Source organism: Empidonax traillii, unplaced genomic scaffold (genome assembly GCF_003031625.1).
Source record: "Empidonax traillii isolate 1590-97213 ecotype Southwest subspecies unplaced genomic scaffold, ASM303162v1 scaffold21:size2437335, whole genome shotgun sequence".
Classification (NCBI taxonomy): domain Eukaryota; kingdom Metazoa; phylum Chordata; class Aves; order Passeriformes; family Tyrannidae; genus Empidonax; species Empidonax traillii.
This window is the reverse complement of record NW_020955214.1, coordinates 2,055,050-2,076,907: the sequence shown is the minus strand read 5'-3', so window position 1 is coordinate 2,076,907 and position 21,858 is coordinate 2,055,050. Positions and strand designations below refer to the sequence as shown.

Sequence of the window (21,858 nt, the reverse complement as noted above, 5' to 3'; positions counted from 1 at the left end):
TTGGATACCAGTGTAGTGTCCAAACTAACTGCTACAGTACTGCCACAATGCCTGAATCAATGCACCAAACTGTCATGACTGAGCAAGTTTTACCTCCTGGCACTGTTTACAGATGGTTTCCAAACTATATCTAGCAGATACCAATGCCTTCTTTTAGAGGCTAGTTTTCATTTCTTGCATGATGCTGGGAGCTGATAGTTGAGGATCACAAAGCATGTCAGTGCTGGGGCAGGGAACAGCATCTTTTCCTGACTCCTACTCTGCTTCCCTACCCTGAATACAAACCTGTTTAGCTGTTCCCAGAAAATTCCCTTCCTACAGAAACATTTATCTATAAAAGAAACCAAAACCTTCCTTACTTTATAATTCTTAACATATCAGTAGTGCTCTAGGGCATCAGGACAGCAAAACACTAAACTCACCAACGGAGAAACACAGCCCTGTTCAGCTTCGTTCCAGCAAACAGTTGCTTGCAGGGCAAGGACCTCTAAATGCTGGTTGAAACCTAGAAGTCCTTTATGTAGACTAAGAAATCAGTATGTAACAGATTCTAGAAAAAGAAATGCAAAGCCAGGAGTGCAGCACTGCTCGGTGCAGAGACATCCTGCCTGGGGCCAGGGTCTGGCTTCACTGAGTAACACCCAGCTCCTTCCTCAGAGCAGCTGTCCATGTTGCTGCTGCTCAACACTTTATTTGTTGATCAAAAGACTACACAGTTTCCTAATTTTTCCTAGACTATCATCAAGTAAACAGCAAAAAAAATTTGTTTCAGGGCCTGAGGACTGAAATTTTATTACTACTGAGTGAAGACAAAAAATGTTCTTGTTTCATCTTTAATACTGCAATTGTAAATATCTCATCAAATTCTTCTAAAATGGGAGACAAATATCTCTTAATTAAAAAAATCCCCATACCCCTAAATTTCTAGTTTTTCTTCAATAGAAATATTAAGAAAAAACTTCTTTTATCTCTTTTCACAGCTTTTTCTACTAAAATATAATTAATGGTCATAAATTCCAAGAAATACTTTCTCCAAAGCATCCTTTAAGAGCCTTCACTTTTTACCCAGTTTATTTATTGCACAGAAATTTATCCAAGGTGGAGTCAATAACACTGCAGCTACCTACTCATCTAATCTCCAGCTCAAGCACATTCAGCAGAGCATGCCAGAATTTGGTTATTCAATTCCAGTTGCAGCAAGCCTGCCCCATCCCAGTGCAGCAAAGGCTGAGCAAAACCTTCTCTGCAATTACTCCTGCAGCACCAGAAGAAAAGACAGAAAGTCCTTTTCTCCTATGATTTTTCTTTTTTGTTGGTACACAGGCAAAAAGAAATGTGCATTCATGCAAGACATGAAAACTTGGAAATTAAGGAAAAAGTAGTAAAACCATTGGAGATATTCTCCATACACACAAAACAATACCGGGGAATTAAACTAAAGGGAGTGTTTATTCAAAAGGGTAACTCATAAGTTAAAAAAATGTAGGAAGAGTAAATGAAAAATGTCAAGGAGTCAACATTCCTGGCACAGGAAATACATGAACATGTACAGCACAGAGAAATCCTAAAACTAAAAGTATCACAATCCAAGAATCTAAAATTAAATTAAGATTAAATCCCACAAATGTATGGTTTAAATGGTGAAAACAAACAAACTGTAAAACATAAAATTTTAGTTTTAAATAAACTCCTTTTTTATTTTGGAAAAAAGCCCAGCATGTACTCATATTAACACACCAGGCCTGTCCCGTCAGCAACAGGACACAACCAACAACAGGACAACAAGGACTACACTGAAGCAGAGATGCAAAAGTCGTAACTAAAGAATTATTATTTAATACTAAGAATGGGAAAATAAATTGCTGGTTTGGTCACGTCAGACCCAGTGGGCTGTGAAAGGTAGCAAGCAATACTTTGTAACCCCAAGAAGATTGTAACCTGAGAGAGACAGTTAATAAAAAAAACCAAGGGGAATAAAGCAGATAGACATGGAACAACAAATTATGACCACAGCTGCTTTGAAGTGATTGTTTGCGCATAACTCTTGATCCAGCCTTTTTTTCCGGATGTTAAACTGCATTAATATGGCTAAAAATACCTTTTCTGGTTTTTTTTGGTTCTTCTTATTGCCAAAGGAGTTGCGTGTGGCAGAGTAAGTGGGTCACAAGCCATATTATGAAAGTACCAGTGAAAATCCTAACAATTTTGAACTCCTGATTTAGGGAGTTTCAGCTCCAATAGTTTCTTTCTGTGTTTTACTGTTTCCTCCTTCTTTTTTTTTTTTTTTCCTTGCCTGGGTATCTCATAGGAGCTGCTTGATATCAGCTTCATATCACATACAGACTATGGAACATTTCAGCTACTATGGCTTCATCTCTAAGATTCTGTGAAGCAGGGAGTGTTCTTAATTAATTCCTCAGACACCCAGCAGACAGAAACTGGCACCTTTATCTACTGTCTACTGCTCCCTTCCACTTCCAGGCGTGAAAGGCCCGGGTCCAAGCTGGCAGCTTTTCCCAGTGGAAGCATTTTCCCTGAAATGAGCCCCACTGAAAATGACAGGACTCGGCAGCACACAATTCTGGCAAAAATAGCCTCTAAACAAGAGAAAAAGCCCAACAGTTTTTAATCAAGGAGATGTGTCAAGTCCTGAGGCTGGCACCTTCTTGCAGAGAGGGAGCTAAGCACTTCAACAGTAAAATGAAGTCAAAGCAAGAGCAGGTTTGCACAGCTGGTACCCTCACAGAAAGCATATGCCAATCTCACAATTACAGGACTCGTAAATCAGCTTTTCAAGTGCAAGTGTTGCACAGAAGAGATGCAAAGGTGCACAAAATTGTGGGTTTATCTTATGTAGCTTTGGGGCTGAGGTTCTACATTTAACTCATACTGTACCCATGGACACACAATCCCCCACAAAGACAGATCATTCCTTAACAGCGATCAACTCCATTCACTTTCCACCAGGACTGAGAGATGCATTTGCTTGGCCAAGAATAGGATAGGAGATGTACATCAGCAAGCACATTGTTTTGAAAGAAATGGGTTTCTTTTTCCAGCTGCAGAATAACACAACATTAGGAGTTTTTTATTCCTTTAAAAGAGGCAAAATTAACAAGCAGCATTTATGAATGTGACACAGCTTGATTTGATCAATATTTTCTCCCTTTATTAAGATGTTTGTTGATTATTCATTCCATAATTTTCCTTAAGTGCTTGTTCAATGCATTCTATACATTCAATTACAGGCAGAAAATTTCTATTGCTTGACTGGGGAGTCATGATGCCAACAGTACTCATAGCTGGCCATCTTTGAAGACAGAATCATACTTCAAACTTGGTATAACTAGGCGTTTCATCTTAAACTGTAATTACTTTCTGCCTCAGAGCTACACAATGAAACATCTTTCTATACTTAAGCATCCCAGAGCACAGCCAGCTTAAAAAAATTGGACAAAGAAAATTATCCATTTTCTCAAGGGAGTAAGACATTTGCTAAACACCAAGAACAAACTGTAAGTATTCATGTGTAGTAAAAGGAGATGCATGTGAGAAATTACATGTCACTCTGTCCATATCCAGAAAATCACTGCAGCTGAATGAAATCTCAGTTTATTGCAAATCAAACAATATGAAATACTAGAACAGCCTTTAGTAATTGAGCAACTCATATATGAAGAAAAGGATAGAAAAGGTTTTATTTGTGGTAACAAAGGGAAGGAACAAACTTCAGTGTAAATATTTGCTGTTTAAATATAAAGTTCAGCAGAAAAAGGTTTAAGTAAGATTTGATGCACAAAAAAAATAATGTCACTGCCTGCAAGTTATAAACATGACCCAAGTATTCAGAGAAAATAACGGCATCAGCACTACAGCTGAAACTGCAATTTACCTGACACACAGAATAGAGAGGCTAAAATCCCGAAAGGGTTCCATACAAAACACATACATCCATGCTTTCTTAGTATCCCTCCACAGCAAGTTATTACAACCACATCAGAGCAAGGGAGTAAAAAAAGACAAGCAGTGCCTTTAAAGAGGCATTAACCACAACACTGCTTATTAAACAAAGGAATTAAATAATTTAAAAATCGTTTCAAACCCACAACCAGTAGCTTGAGCAAAACAACAAAAGTCCTTACCTGTGTGTTCTTATTCCTGGCTTCTCTCCTTGCTGCTTTTTCTTTTAGCCTCTTCTCCTAAAATAAACAAGTTGCACAGTTTTAAAGCAAACTCCTCTGTTACAGTTTTTTTTCTTTTAATCTTTTAAGATTAAAGTTGAGCCATCTAGATATTTTTAATGCCTACATGTTAAACTGGTGATATTCACCTCACTCTACATGTTACTCATGAAAAACGATAAATAAATGATCTGATTGAGATATTATTCATTCTTCTTGCTCTTAAAGGAAATAATAAAACAACAAGAATGACTCAAACTCATATTTTATCTTTACCAAGACTTGTTAATCTTAAAGGAATAATGCAGCTAAGTTAATTCAATAAATTTAGTATTTATCTGTAAAATAAGGTAGTTAAAATGGCACCAAGAGATCCAACTTTTCTTATTTCTCTGTGGCATAATATGAAATCAAATCCATGTAACCAAGCAAACAAAAAAAATTTCTAACTTCAGGATGGCTAAAGCAACTGGGCAGTGAAAGCTAAAACATCTCCATTACTAACAAACACTCTACAAAAGCATTTGCTTAGTAATTGCATCGATTCAGAAACCGTAACAAAGTTCCCTCCACCAAAGAGATTCTGCTATGGGAAAATGAGCTAAACACAATGATAAAACTCATTCAAAGCTGCCTGCCAGATCTGTGATATACAGAAGTGGCCAAGATATTTAATTCAAACTACATTTATTGCTGCTTCTTTTGTTTATCTTTAAACCAACTGAGATATTACCTCTAATTTAGACTCTGTCAGGTCACTCCAACTGAACATCCTTTAAATTGTTTATTTCAAGAGAAAAGCATAGAGATTCGGGGGAGAGCACATGTCTTCTGGAAAAGCACACTGCTCCCTTTTTTTTTTTTTTTGTGTCTTAGTGATGCTGAAGACCATGGGCATTGAAACTTTTTGATGATAGGACAAAAATATTTCTGGAATACAACTAAGTTTCTTTAAGCAGTATAGGCCATTCCTGGCATCAGCACATTTAGAGTAGAGTCCATATAACAGGAGACATTAATATCAGTCCAGGGACAATATCTCAGCACAGAGAAGGCTGAAGACCAATCACATTTCAGCTGACTCATGGGAGTAATGACAAAGCTACAGCTTCAGCAGTCCTGGTGCAATTTCATCACAGTGATGCTGCCGAAACACATTGCTAGGTACCCCACAAAGCTGTTTGGAAAAGCAGTGTTTGAGTACCTACCTGGGAAAAGGAGAACACAGCCATCAAGATTTTCTAAATATCTGTCTAAAATCAGGGGGTTTTGAGATGTTTTTTGGGTACATGCCATTTTTTATTCTCCCAGTTGCCCAAACTACAGAAGTATTAGCTTATTTTCAAAGTCCCTTTCTAACCTCTTCTCTCCAAATCAATACAAAACAGTCCTCCAATGCTGTGTGCAAAGCCACCTGGCACAAACATCTCAATACACTCACAGTTACCTGCCAGGGTCTTTAATGCATGCTACGAAACAAAACAAAAACCCTGCCACTGTACACAGATACAACACAGCTGCCTTATTACTTGAGATTTGTTGAAGCATGAAAAAACAATAAAAAAGAATATTAAATTTAAGGCCACAAGGGCATCATTATGGGGTGAAAAAAAGCCATCAGAACCAAGCTATGTCTGCTCCACAAGAAGTCTCTTGAATGAACTAGACCTATGGACCATGGTCATAAGATGGGCATCCATTTTATGATTCCTTCTCTTCCAAGTCAAATCTGGATTCATTTCTCATAATGTTTACTTATGCTTTTCTTATTTTTTACTAAAGTTTTCCACTTTAAATGTTTTAGTTGCACATTCTCCACTCTTTGGGGTCACTATCAGGGTTCCCTCCTTTTTCTGCTAAAACCAAGATCATTCTTCAATGTAACCACTGAAAAACTGAAGGAGAATAGTGCCAGAAATTAACACACCAACTGTTACAAAGCAGGACAAAGCAGCTTTTGACTTGGATAGTCCAGAAAATTTTGAATAAAAAATTCTATGGTGTATGAAAAGTCAGTGTCTTAACTACAGCTACAGGCTTAAGAAAATATAGCAGAAGTCAAAGTCCCTGCTCAGGGGATTTATAACACAGCACTGAGAAGACAGCTATGAAAGCAGAAGATTGACATAAGGACACGGGAAGGTACGCCAGACAGCATAATATACTTTAATCTCTAAAGAATAGTAAAGACACAAAAAGATTCTAAAGTTAATAGGTGCAGAGACTGAAATCAGGAGCACAAGAGAGAAACAAGACAGGAAGCAATCAGCAGGAGATGCTGTCAAGACCTTTTTTCTCTCTTTTCTTTTCCCCCAAAGAGGGAAAGAGAGAATTTCGTTCCTCGCCAATGAAAAAGAAAAGCAGATTTTGCAGAGGGTGCCAGTATGTTGGCACTGAGTTGGAGTTAGGAATGTAATTTCAGTATGTCCTAATCAGGCCTGTTTCTGTTGTTTCGCACTAATATACTCCAAACAATGCTGAACATACACAGGCTCACAGGGTCATTCTGACTGGGAAGAACATCAGGGGGTCTCTGGTCCAGCCTCCTGCTCACAGCAGGGTCAGCTCTGAGGTGAGGTCAAGCTGCACAGGGACTCTCATCCAGCCACATCAAAAGCCCAAGGGTGGAGACTGCGTACCATCTCTGGTCAGCCTGTGCCACAGCCTGAGTGTCCTCATACAGAAAAAGCTCCCCTTACATCCAAGCTGAATCTCATTTTCACTTATAGCCACTGTCTCTTGCCCTCTTGCTCTGCACTGCTGTGAACAGACCTGCTCCATCTGTGTATTCTCATGACCTCTCCATAGGCATTGGGGGGTACTGTCAGGTCACCCCAAAATCATCTCTGTTTCAGAGTGAACAAGCCCAGCTCCTCCTCCCTCTCTTCACGGAGCCACCCTCTTGGTGACCTCAAATAAACTCACTTTAGTTTGTCAACACCCTCCTGTACTGAAGGTAGTGGTTGTGTGCAGAATACCTCAAATACTGAGTAGAGGAATGACTTCCCTCAAAGTGATTTAGTGCAAAGTATCTGATATGAGCTGATACAGTGCAACCCTACCACCACCACACAGCATGCAACCTGGTTCTTAACACCAAGTCTCTTTCTCTCCAGTCCTGCCCTTACTGGGCTACTTCACTTGCAAGTGTAGGAACAGCCATCAGGCTTTAACTTGGGCTTCAATTCAGGAAAACAATCCCATTAAGGCACCTCTTAAATTTATGCACAGCTTCAAGCACACAGGTAAGTACACACAGTATGCTGAGCAAATGCTTAAATGTTTTTCCCCAGTCAGGATTTTATTTCCTGTTACCCAGAGGACAACTGTATATTCTGCTGTGACAACGTAATACCCCCCAAATAATAAAGACACCCTTTTATATGACTACATAAAACCCATAAATCAACTGCCTTGCTTTAGGTTACGAAGAAATGTTAGAGCACAATCAGAAACACAGATCTCCAAAGACATTTTGAGTATTTTGACTACAGTGACCTTCATTCTCATACATTGCTACTGCCAGGAAGAAACATGAGAACAGGCAGAACACGTGGGCAACATACTGTAAGACAGCTCTAAGAAATAATCAAATAAGGAAAAGTTCAACCTTGATTTATTTCACATGAACAGGATCTGTTCATCTATGCATAAGGCTGTAACTATATGTAATTACTTAACTGTCCAATATTAGCTTTCACACATGGGAAAAATAACAGAAAAGTCAGGATTTTCTTGGAATATCTTAAGTGTAACACAATTAAGTGTCAGATTTTATCACTATTCTATCAAGCTATAAATCATTACTTGCAAAATAGCCCATAATTAAAAGATTAAATAGATTTTTCATTTATTTCAATTCACTAGGGCAGGAAAACAAAAGACTAAGTTTCAAGATATGGATACTTAATTATATATCTTACTGACTGACACACTGTTATAGAATAACTTCATAATCAGGATGATGAGGCTGTCAGCTAGAGCTCTGAAACACAATCTAACTAAACAGTTTTTTAGCTACATTAGTGAAGTCAAGTATCAATTTTTACTTTTGTACTGAATACTGCACCATAATCTTTCCAAATGTGCTGCCATTAGTAGTGTGAGTCTACTTATCTTTGACTTTTAGACCATGTCTAAACTGTTTAACTGGTCTCTCGACCAGTTTAAATGAACTCCTTCTATCAAAGTTTAGATCCTTATGTAGGCAGATACTCATCATGCCTTTCTCTTTCACAAGGTGAAGAAAATCAACTCCAGATGTCTCTCAGCATATAGGTCTACTTTCCTAAATATTTCAGGAACAGACATACCCAAGATCTTGCCATCCCCCCAACCCTACCTGTCACTTCTGTTTGTATATTCAATAATTCTGTCAGCCTCTTTGACCCTGTCAGAAAAATCCCACTGCTATAATTCATGTTGACTTGATCAACTACCACATCATCCAAATCTTTTACAAGGTCTATGTCTCTAAGGAAAGGGTTCTCAGCCCTAAAATTCTATTCTAAATTTCTTCTTCCTAGAAATTTGCATTTCTGCTTATCTTACAACACAGTTTTGTTTGTTTGAGCCTAACTTAACATGAAAGTTTTCTTCCGTGCCACTAAAAAAACCTTGAAATAATACACTTCCCAATGGGTCCACAAGAAACATCTACTTAATCAGAAGCCACTAGCTTGGGATGTTCCAATTACTGAGGTTTTGGTCCATTTAATTTGTGCCATGTTAATTTACTAATCAAAACACTTAAGTAAAAAGCACTGTAGAAATTTCAATGTATTCCACAGTTGTATTTCCAAACCAGATTCTGCTCTCATAAAAAAAAATAAACACAATTCACTATATAACTACTTTCCACAAACCCACACTGGTTAGTGTTATATTCCTGCCATGTAGTTTTTCATTAATGGTATTACACAGCTCAGAGACCTCCTTGGTCAGCTTTTAAAATTTACTGCAAATTATCTTTTTTCTCCTCACTTACACACCTAGTTAACAAGGATGGTTATAACCTCAGTAATCAAAGGGATGAAAATTTTTAGTCATCATTTTGTAATGTGGCTAAATCATTTGGCTTTAAAGAGTTACGGTTCTTGAAACCTTGTACCTTTCCTTCTCTAGAACTGACAACAGAACTAGCTCTGCCTAAAAGGAACCAAAACTCTGAATAGAGCAATGTTTAATATATGGAAAACTACTCACTGTTCTTAACTGTGAAGTCTGCCACTAGCCTCTTTTCACACTCAACTTCCTCCTCCTTTCACTGTTGGATTTTAAAGCAAAAACTCAAACCCCTTTTACTTCTCCTTAGGACTCCAAAGACTCCAACACACTTAAATAATCTAACATTTACATTCTATGTTCTCAACTTGAGACAAAAAAATACTGAGTAGTAGCATGGCAGCTCTCTGTAGCTAGTAGAGCTCACGTACTGTGAGCTCTATGTGATTATGTGAAAGAAGCATAAATAGACAGTTTAAAAGCCAAGTTTTTAGTCATAAAAAATAAAGTACAGCAATTTCGAAAGGTGAAAGTTCTTTCTCCCCAAAGGAAATACCCTCTTCCTTTGACTCTCTTCTTTCTACAGTTGATTAAGAGTTTATTTTACTTTGTCCAGAGGGTTTACTGAAATAATAAAAAAAGTTAGAGCTTATTTCCATCTATTCTGAACAGCTTTGTTTCATACCGTAATTTTTCTTTAAGCTTTTTAATTTGTAAACAATTTATACAATTGAAGTCTCTTTCTTTTAATGAATTTGTGCACAGGTCATAATTGTCCAGATTTAAATTTAATAAATTTTTCAGTTGATGATATGCTTCAGTTTTTCCACCTTAAAATTTCACTGACCTCTTCTATTTGTTACCTAAAGGCAAATAGTAGTTTCACTCAACACAAGTAATGCATCTTATAGCATATTTAGCCCCAAGAGCACTAAAAAGGCCTGTGGCAAATCTATTTCATTCTCATCTGAGTCCTCTGAAGGCTTTTTATTTAAATACTCCTGAACTCCTGCAGATTTTGATAAAACATTTTAACACTAGGGTTTTAATAATTGTTCCTTTACATACTGATGACATAATTTGGAGCTACCAACCTTTTCTATTTAACAGCTGAGTTAATGGTCTACCACTCAACAGATCTTTACTGTCGGTTAAGGCCTGGAACAAACTGCTCTATTGCCTGGAAAAATCTGACTGTCATTTGCAAACACATCTTTGTTGATATTGGTACCTGATACCATTTCCTGGTATTCTACTCTCTCTTATTATTTCAGATTTCTCTCTTATTATTTCAGTTAAGGTCAGTCAGTTGTGCTGTAGAAAATACACAAAGAGCTGTTCAAAAGTTCATACTAGCTCTCATATATTGGCACTGTCATAGCCAAGAGCTGGTTTACACCCAAATTTTAAAGCACAAATGTGCTCTGAAAATTGACCTAATAAATATCACCGCAGTTTCGCACTTTTGTCTTCTCTCAGATTTCACACCAAGTTTGTGCTATTTACATGCTCATGGTTATTACTACATTTATATTGCTATGGAGTTTAATGTTTCTCTTATTACAGAGATTACCAAGCCATCTATATGCAAGCAGTGCTCCAACCACCAAAACTTACCAACATTCCCAAATAAAAGATAAAATGGAAGAAACTTATTAGTGTTTCTTTGAACATTATTTTTTAAAAAATCTAGAAAGTAAGTACAAAATTGGTTACTATTAAATAAACAAATCTTAATACCTTCAGGGAAAAAAGGCAAAGCTTTTTGATTATTTTGTGTTTGATTTGTCTAGTTTTTTTAAATATCTTAACATTTGGTTTTAGAAATCTATAAAATAATCTCTTCAGGCAAAAAATGATATAAACATAACAATGTAAACCTAATCTGTAGAGTTGATGTTTACTTAATAGGCAGAGAAACTGAAACACACAGGTCTAGTAATGACCTATTTAAGATAACATAGGAAGAGTGTGGCATCAAAAGAACGTGAAAAACAGCACAGGGACAATCTTGAACATTAAACAAGCACTGAAAAAAGTCTTAAAGGCAGCTGGAAAAAAAAGTAATTCTCATTTAAATGAGGAAAACAGAAGCTAGCAGAAACCTAGCCTTAAAAGGACATAGAACAAAACCAACATAGGAAACCAGTGGACAAAACTGGCAATTATTCCTTTCTCATTTAGATCTGAACCTATTGAATATGTTTTAAGGATAGAATAATTTTTTTTCAAGTTGATAAGTAGTCCATTTGATTTAAACATATATTGGGACGAGAGGCTGGACATGAGCTGGCAGTGTGTGCTCACAGCTGTGAAAGCCAAGATGAAAATGTGCATCAAAAGCAGTGTGGCCAGCGGGCCAAAGGAGGGGATTCTGCCCCTCTACTCTGCCCTTGTGAGACCCCACCTGAAGTGCTGTATCCAGATCTGGGGCCCCCAGAACAGGAAGGATGAGGACCTGTTGGAGTGAGTCCAGAGGAGGTCACCAAGATGATTAGAGGGATGAAGCACCTCTCCTATGAAGACAGGCTGAGAGAGTTGGGGTTGTTCAGTCTGGAAAACAGAAGGCTCTGGAGAGATCTAATCGCGGCCTTTCAGTAACAGAGCTGGAAAGGAACTTTTTACAAGTGGTAGGACAAGGGGGAATGAAAAGGGTTTTAAAATGAAAGAGAGTAGGTTTAGATTATATATTAGGAAGAAATTCTTTAAGAGTGGTGAGATTGAAGCTGGAGAAGTTAAAGGCATTCTTTCAAATGAATTCACAGACCCTTCCATTCCACCCTATATACATGTACAGCAACACATACAGTAAGAAGTAAAGGTAACACTAATTCAACTCAAAATACATTTTCAACAGAATTATATCATGTTCATTAGTTAACTGTTTAAAAGCTACATTTAAAGCTGTGAAGTAAAATCTTAATGACAAAAATCAGTGGAAGTTGCACTGCAAAACATGTTAATATTTTCTAGACAAAAGTAGAGGAATAAGGCCAATGAAGACGCACTCCATATGATTTTGTGACTGCTTTTGGTTTTGAAGGGATGATACCATTTAATAGTAGAAAATTCATTATCTAGACAGGTAGACTCCTAAGCTTAGACTTCTAAGCTGTCTTTATGCAGCCACTTGTAAGGAAACACCCAGCTCTCATACACCAGGTCTGAGAGCTGGCAGAAAAACCCTGCACCTATCTCCGTGCCTGCTCATGCAGATACAGGTACCCAGCAGCACCCAGGTCCTCAGCAAGCAAACCAAGGTTGCCTCTAAGAGCCCTGACATGTACATGTCAGCATTTTGGACAGTTGTTCCACTACGTCCTCTGCCAGGACAATCAGCCTGGTATAGAAGCTCCTTTACAGCACTAAGGCTGGTAAAGGCTTACTTTAAGGTTAAGTCTGCACTACTTCAGCTCCTACACACAGCTGCATTTTCCTGGTGTTCATCTGATTAGGTTGTACACAAACAACATACTCAAAGTTATCTCATTTTCTTATTTTTCACATCAATAAGATCAGGCTAAGAACTCTGATTGGGCTTCAAAACTCTTAGAAAACATTCAAGGACACTTCAAGCTCTGAGTGTAGCTCATGCAGCTGTTGAAAAGATAGCAAACAACAAGCAAACCCTTGCCTCCACCAGCAGCACAGCAAGACCAGACGGATATTGCTCCTAAGGTTGAAATGGAATACCTGTCAATGCACTTCTCAGTGTTCATTCCTCTTATCTTAATAGGTCTGCATTTGGAGCATAACAACAGCATTGCCTACACACAAAAGCTATGAAATGGTTCAGATAGGCTTCCTAACAAAGTAATTAATACTCTCTTGATTTATTTTACAAATCTCACCATCCATACTTTTCTTTGCCGTTCAGCTAAACGCTTCTCTCAGCAGCAACCTCCTTCCCTTTATATTTTGTTCTTACACTGACACATCTTCATATGAGAGAATTTTATCGTCCTCACTCAGCACCACAGTAAGCCAACTGCACAATTACACTGAAATCTGACAAATTCCACCTCAAAATGCAGACTATTCAAGTGCTTTACTCAATAAAGAGGATAATACAGTACCGGATTTTTTCCCCATTCAGATTATTTCCTTTGAAATATGATGCAATCTCTGTTCAGAATTAATCTAATGATTGATTTCAAACTACAAATACTGTTTTGCACTGGAGCATTTATCTTCTAGCATACTGAATGGTTTGTATTATAAAGTATTTATTTTTCTTTTTATTACTTTGATTTTTATTTTTTTTTAAACCAGAAACAATGATTTTATAAAATAAAGAAAACCCCTGGGGTCTTTTTTGTTTCTTGAACCATGGTGTATGGTATTCAATGATTTATTAAAACACACTACAAGTACTTTTGGTATGATTTTATAAAACCATAAACCAAAGATGTTTAAATCATAACTACCCTGTCGTCAACAGAAATCACCTGCAAAAGTAGGATTGGGAGTGAGGTGGAGCCTAGAGCTCTGGTTGGAATCGGGCTGCCAAAGGAAGGCAGGGTGCTCCCTCCAAGAGCTTTCCCATCTGGCCCACAGTTCAGCCAACCATGGGGTAGCTCAGCCAAGGATTGTGGCAGGAGCCAGAGGTCAAACAGAGATAAAGACTACAGCATTACACCAAGAAGTGAACCCCAAGGAATGCAGTGTGGCACAAGATACATAAAGGAAAAATAATCCAATATAAATATCAGCTGACATCTTTACTGATTTGGTAACAGTGTTCTTCTCCTGCTTGCTAAAATTACCAGTATTAATACTTCAAAAAATAAACTCAAAAGTTCGGTTATAACCTTTGGCCAACTGCAGGCTGCAAAGGAAAAGGACTCTTCCTTGAAAAGTAAACTTACATCTCTTTTTTCAAATTCTTACATCAAGTGTACCTTTCCTTGAAACGATAGAATTCATACAGCTTTTAAGTCATCATGAGGTAACTAGAGTTCTCCAAGTACCCTCTTCAAGCATGTTTGATATCTTGCATAGATATATAGTACCTTTTCTTTTCCTTAATGCCCCCCCAATCTTCATGCTTTTTAAATATCAGGTCTAAACTTAGTATTGAGGCTGTTATATCATCCCTAGTATTGTAACTTCATCATTCTTTCCTGAAGGTTCTTTTCCAGATTCTAAAGAACTGTATGTGAACTAATATAAAATTAATAAAGTTATAGTCTCTCTCCTGCTCTACCCCCCATATACTGATGCAAAAACGATCAGAAAACACTTCTTTTGAACTCCATGTTTAATTCTGCAAGGGTGGTACTCAGAATGTAAAAATGTGGTTTGTAATGATATCCTGTTAAGAGTGAGATAAACACAAGAAGGAGAAAAGGTAATAAAACGAACACAAAGTCCCCCATCCTAATGAGCAGTAAGGCAGGCAGTAACAAGAGATGTGAACTTGTAAGTCACCGACAGACAAATACTAATGGAACCACACATGTACAGGCTTGAGAAGGTCCACACAGGACTTTGTAACTGATAAGAAAAAGAGAAATCAGGTTATCTATGTTTATCAGCCCCACGGAAAAATGTAAACTTAAAATGGATTATTTGAAAGGTGCTATGAGACCATGCAGAAAGAGCAGCATATGGAAAAACCCAAGGTCAAGGTCAGCAACTGCATAAGGGCCCAATGATGTGAGCAGGAAATTGGACATATTTAGGGTCCACTCCACTATTTAAGGAATTGGTGAGTGTGGTTATCAACCAAAGGAGTGAGGATCTTGATAGTTCTGATAGTAAACATGAGCTCGGATCAGCCAACAAGGAGAACTAAGTTTGTGCCTGCACTGTTCATGTTTATGTGAGTGCTGCTTGTGTTTCCCTTTTCTATCTCTCTCGACTCTGTGGATACCCACACGTGTATTGTGAGTCCCATCCATGCAATACATGCACAGCCTTACAAGACTCAGTCTGCAACCTGGAACAGCAGCACACTTCATTAAACAGGCCTGTGGAAGAAACCTCCTGAGTTCAAAGCCAAGGGATTTGGTTTCCCTTACCAGTCTGAAATCTTCCATTTTCAAGAATGAATTTTAATCAGAAAGTTATTGAATAAATTCAATGGGGTAAGCACACTCTTCCTGAAACTGAAAGTTACTCATTTTATGATAGTCTTTACATAAAGTCTAGTATCAAGAATTTCTTCTTTTGGCCTTGGAAACAGTTGATTAAGTAATAATACTTGGGATAGCAAAACACAAAGGGTGAAGCCTCACAGTGTATCCTCCTCATTAAAACCATCCACTCTGCCACTAACAAATGCATTTAGGGGACAGGAGACAAACCAAATGGAAGTATTCTGTTTCAATAGAGTTTCTAAAATAGTTCTTTATTTTCTACTGAATTAAGAACAGCATCAGCAAAACTATGAGAGCACATAACTGCAAACTTGAGGCAGTACAAATCAGGACCATTACACAAGGGGACACAAAATATCTCCAGGTTCCTCCCCCCAACATCAGTATCATGGGAAGATTCTGCAAGGAGTCTCAAAAACATAAAATATATCTTACATTTAAAATACAGACTTGTGGTACAATGCTTACAGCGCAGGATCCTCTGAATGGCCACCATGTCATCTAAAGTCTGAGTCATGCCTCTATAAACACACTTGTTTAATATCTCCCAGGAAGGTACAAACTACTGCATCTTGCAGTATCAGGCCCATGAAGACAGTCTCAAACTTGTTTGCTACTAATACCACCCAAATAAAATGAAATTTAAAACAAAAAACCACTTCTTGCCATCTTATCATATTGACTATCTGACATTCACAGCATATCTTATGCTGTGGGAAACAGAGGTAAAAAATAAGGCTGCTATTCATTTTTCCTTCAGCAACAATGGGCATGTGTCTGAACCTGAGTTAATATAAAGAGGTTGTTAAGAAGTGAGATGAATCCCTCTCTGCCACTGTTTTCCTCTTAACAGCAGTGCATTTTCAGTTAAAAACTTGAAAAATGGAGTGCAAAAACATGTTCTGAATGTTTGTTCACTCCTCCCTTTGTTGTTGTTTACAACATTTTTCACATTTCAAAGGAGCTCAAATCTGTGCCTCTCACTGGGCTGTCATTAAATAGCCATTAATGCAGGTTCTTTTCACATCATCTTGATCAGTGTCACTGTCCTTTCTTTGCAATCAACTAGTAAAATTTACTTTGTTTCCAAAACTTCAATAAGTATTAATTACACCACAATTATACCTCAGATTTTTATTTATTTTTATCCATCTGATTTTCAATTTTTCCATGTTTGCAGAGGAAGGAGAGGATAATAAAATGTAAAACTCATGAAGGAAACCTAATTATAGTGCAGATGCTTTGCAAGTTGCCACAAGCCTTAAGGTACTGCAACACACAACTCATCCAAGTATCTCATGAATGCACCAAAACATTTTTCTGATCATACAGAAAACTGTGATCATTTAAATAACATTCACAAATGGATTTAAAAGCAATGGCCTGTGGATACTTTCCAAATACTTTTGTTCTTCATCAGAAAAAATTTCAAAAGGAAAGTTCATACTAAGCTTATAGGCCACATTCACCAAAAAACCACCTTACTTTGTGCAAGTTTCAATTTTAAGATGTTCCCTTTTTTGACTCAGAGACTTCTAATCTTCAAGGTTATACTGAAGAAACCATGAGAGGGATTCTCAACTGAAAATTACCTATAAAATTACAATCTTTATAAAAACACTGCTTTTTCTACATCCACTCACAATCTAAATTACAATCTGAACCCATGTGCAAGATATAAAGAGGTTGGACAAAATAACATCTGCTTTTGTAGCATTCTGTAAATTATTTTGTTATTCTAAGTCACCACTTAAAAGCCAATGTAGAGACTTCAGGTATTAGCACACACTTCCAGCTTCAAGGGACTTTTTGATTACTGATCTAGCTAACCATGTACCAGACTTCTATATTTGGTCAGAACAAAACCACATTTCTCTCTAGTGGTCTGCTAATACACTTATCTAATAACTTAAATAAATTAAAACAAACAAACAAACAAACAACAATTTAAAGTAAAAAAGAACAACTGCCAAATATTCACACCAGGAAACTACACCAGCATCAGGAAAAAGAGTTGTAGGAGAATTCAGGAACTGAGGTGGGAAACCAAGTAACAGAGAGTTGTCACATCTGCTGTTAGAGCATACTGCTGTAGATCTTTGTCCATTTGACGTCTCTTTGCAGGAAGGAAATTTAAAGAAAGATGGGAATAAAATAATTAACATTACTAAAGAAAGGACAGGTCAGACAACAGAGTTTGTGCTATGCCATGATGTATTTTGGTTCGTGGTGTAGCATGGAGGATTTTAAAAGAAGGAATGACAGTCACAGGCGATGAATTTAAGACTTCATATAACAGGTACTGCTGAATGCCAGTGATGGGATGTATAAGATATTTGTGACTTTGAAAAGCTCCTCTTTCAATCACACAAGAAGGGGCACTAAGACATCTGCACTTAAAGAAAATCTGAAGTCATGAAAATAAAGCCTCCCAGTATTTTTGTTGGTCTCATATCCTTTGTTGGTAACACACTTGAACGTCTTCTACGTTTCACCCTCTCCCTCCTATGAAGGTAAGAAACAGTTTACACCACTTGCCTCTCAGGCTTAGTTATGTAATCAAACTTTTACTAGCAAATTCAGACAATGATAAGACATCTGATCAGGTTTCTGCAGTACAGTCATGATACACAGACTGCGGTAGCTCTTTACATCATTGAGATCAAGTCAAAGAGTCAAATTCAACTAGTATCTGTTGTTGAGTGATTCTTATCTTTCACGAAGGGAATGAGGTGGGAGAACTTCTAAATACCACTGAGAAGTCACTATGAAAGTGGTCACATAGCTCCCTTTTGCTCTGAGGCAGTTAGAATTTTCCCCCAGCACTCTTTTGTTAATGAAGGACTGATGACTTGTCCCATCAACAATTCAATAAATTCCAAAAACCTATTAGTGAAAAAACACTGGCCGAAATGGCTAAAATAATGTCTATGACTTTTGTATTATGCCACAGAACTCCTCCCTATAGTGTGAATTTTACTAATTATACATTTTCTAATAAGAAAAAAATAGATTAGTATCTGTTCCACCCAATAGCAGCATAACTTCTTCCTGGATCACTGGAAGAAGGGATCTTCTAATCACTAGACCAGTTTAACACGACCCCAAAGAAAGGAGGTAGTACTTGTCTCTGCATGAATGAGACAAAAAAGTAGGGCTAAGCCTTATTTTCCCAATAATTACTATTACAGTTATTTCCTAAGCAGCAACAGCCGACTTTCAAGAATCCTAGACATAATGGATGACTACCATATGAAGTATTCCTCACCTCAAATTGTAAAGCCTAAAATAAGAAATCTGACTGTGCACGCAATAACTGACTGGCAACCCTAAATATTAGACAATCATTTCAAAGGACCTCAATCAAAAGTCCTTTTTTTTTTTTTTTTTAATATTTCCTTCTTTTTTTTCATACTACCATTGATTTCTTTTATTTAATTACATAAAGGATAATAATTAGGTACAGTGTGAAAAACACTCTCCCAGGAAGGTAGGCTACATGAAACTTGACATGTGGCGCTTTCCATAATTACATTACGTGACATTGATGTGGCCAGTCCTGTTCATTTTCCCTCACTTTTCAAAAGACGCATTCTCTTTTTATATTATCTCTACAGATGAAGTATTTTTTTGGATGCAAGTAAATATCTGATTAACATCATTTGTTCTCCTTGGCACTGCAACAATGAAGGTGTCTTAACAGACCAAGTGATGAAGTATTTTATCACTGAAGTCTGATGTCAAACATACAGTGTCACTCAAAGTTTATGAATTTGCTAGTGAATAACAGGTTGACTGCAAAGTCCTCCTTCCTTATTTATTAAGCTGCATTCTTGAAATCTGATAGCATTACTTTCTGTAAACTTGACTATGATTTCACCTCTAGCACAGAAACATGATTTCTTTGCGCCCACTTTCAAATGCAACACGTTGATAAAGAAGAGGTGAGATTTTTTTTCTGTTTGTCAAAGGACTGTAACAGGACTACAGGAGAAGATTCTCAAATTAAACACGTTAAGTATGCTTTGACTTTAGCTGGAATATGTCAATCAATATGACAATCTGAAGCCTTCAGAAGCCCCTTCCAAATTCTTTTCTTCAAATACAAACCTTTTTCAAATACAAATACAAAAGATTTATCACTAACTACTAATAATCAACTCAAACTGGATAAAATCAGCATTTGCAGAGCAGGGTAATAAAACAATGCTCTTCAATGCTTTGGAAATTTGATGCTTTGAGTATAAGTCAGGCCTTTAACTATGTGACAGAAAATATAGTCCCAGAATCTCACATTTATCTGTTATCTGGAGAATTCCATACCCATCTCACATAGGGAACAACAGCTGTCTTCCATATGACTGTTACACAACAAGGTCAGAAAACTCTGTTTTAGTTCATAACAAATAATACAGAGGGAATTTTGAAAACTTATGGTCTGCAACTTAAAGGGTTTTAAATGCCAGAGAGAAGTCAGACTGCAGATAATAATGTTTTCAAGTTACAGTTAAAATTATATGACATTATTTGAGTAATTCACTAAATAAATTCTGATAGCCCTATTAAAACCAATAAAAAAAAGTCAGTACTTCTGCCTAGCTGAAATGTAATAATGAATTTTGAGCAAGTGGTAGTCTGAAGACATTTCAGAGACACTCTTTCACTTTCAGCATTTGTTAAAGCACGTATGTCAAACAATACTTTTACTTTTGTGAAACAAATCCTTTCACTGAACACTGCTTTAAAAAAAAAAGATACTCCTACTAAACTTTTAACAGATTTTAAAGTTTTATCTAAAACTCCACTAGTTGTTACCAACAACTAGTACTGAATAAGGCTTTGTGCTATCCAGTTACTTACATCAAAAGAGTCTTCCTGTGTGCAATATAATCCTGAAAAAATCTGAATTTAAATGAACTTGTACTACACTTATTTTACAATGTATTCAAGTATTTTTCCACAGTGAGCAATCCACAACCCAGTATTTCTGCACTTCAGTAACTGAGGTAGAAATCAACTTACCCTATGTTTTTCCTTCACTTTCTTCCTGTACTCTTCTTTGTCAAATTTGTCTTCTTCACGCAGTATCTCTTTTGCTTTATCTAAGTTGATACCAGTGGCATCATCTTCCTCATCTGCTTTTGCCAAACTGGATTTTTGCACAGGTGGCCACTGCTGCACTAACTGAATTAGACATATCAACAAGAAAATAACAGTTAGAATTTCTTTTTCCCACATCACACTTTTGATGCCCTTAATATTCCAATACATTATTTTTCTAGACTAAATAAAAAGGCCATTTGCAAAAGAAAGAGATTAACAAAACTTTTGGACAACAGAATCTCAAATACCTTATTTAACATCACATTCAGTCCAAAATTAGTATTTGGAAATAGTGTCTCCACTACATCACATTCCTGTTTAATAGATTCACATTAACTTCTTCCCCTAATTTTCTTTCTTTGCTGAATGGAACAAATATTTTCTAATCCTGCTAGTTGTTTTGGGAGAAAAAATACATTTTTTTTCAAGAAACGACTCTCCAAAATACATCAACAGAAAAGAAAAGGAGTAAATCTAAACAGTACCTTTCATGTAAACAACAAATATTCCAACATATTAACCGAGACAAAAATGAGGTAAGCCTTTATCATCATACACAAAATAAAACCCTGAATCCAGGTTCATGTTTTGCAGAACGCAAGGAGAACAGGCATGGAGGGTTTTTTTGATTTTTGTATGAAAACTATATTGGAAATGTTCGATGATTCATGTTGATAAAATGTTTAATGGATGATATACTGAACACATCCAGCTTCCCTTAAATATCTGAAACTCTGAAGTTAAGACAAAGACTACACATTAAGCAAAATACCCCTATCTATCCCGTGACCTAATATCTTATACCTTGAGCACACATTTTTGAGGGATAGTCTGTGCAAAATCATTCTTTTTTATGGATTAGTAGGGTAATAACTCTTAAAAAGAACCTGTGGCAGAAAATATAGGATTCCTTTCAGTACAAATGCAAAACCAAACCCATTCAGGACTCCCTAATGCACACAGGGTGTTATTTACCAGATACCAACAAACCCAACCTACTGTTTCCACTTCCTTTCACAAAATTGAGTTTTTGTAATTGTATTTTCTAGAAAGATACATTTCTTAAAGCACTTTTATTTTATGGAAGAGAAGTATATGGAATAGAACAGTAAAATTTCAAAGCACAGCTTTACACATCTCAGAAAAAAAAAAAAAGCTAGAACAACATCCATAGATGCTAAACTTTTGTTTCCTTTAATAAGTCAACCCTTTTCTATTGTGCTGGTTTTCAAACTATAATCTTCTTGATAATTTTTTTCCTCCATCCCTACTTCTCTTTGCTTCATTGCATAGCCACATAAAACATTTGCATATGAATTTTAGGATGAGACAACAGCTTCTGAATATCTAAAAATATCTGAAATTATAATTTCCAGTCAACGGGGTAACCTCTAAAACCTTTTAAATTCTATGTAATGTCAGTAATTATGTATATGGCTACACTTCCTTCACCTGCAATACAAAATGCT

General features: G+C 36.7%; 1 protein-coding gene across 1 annotated transcript in view; it reads right to left on the bottom strand.

Annotated features, from left to right (window-relative positions):
- DDX10 (DEAD-box helicase 10) overlaps positions 1–21,858 on the bottom strand; it is a 165,823-nt gene that overhangs the window by 43,982 nt on the left and 99,983 nt on the right. The window contains exons 15-16 of the mRNA XM_027900658.1: positions 20,309–20,470; positions 4,143–4,199 (exon numbers count right to left, since the gene is read on the bottom strand). Coding sequence (XP_027756459.1) covers positions 4,143–4,199; positions 20,309–20,470 — 219 coding nt within the window. The remainder of the gene's footprint in view (positions 1–4,142; positions 4,200–20,308; positions 20,471–21,858) is intronic.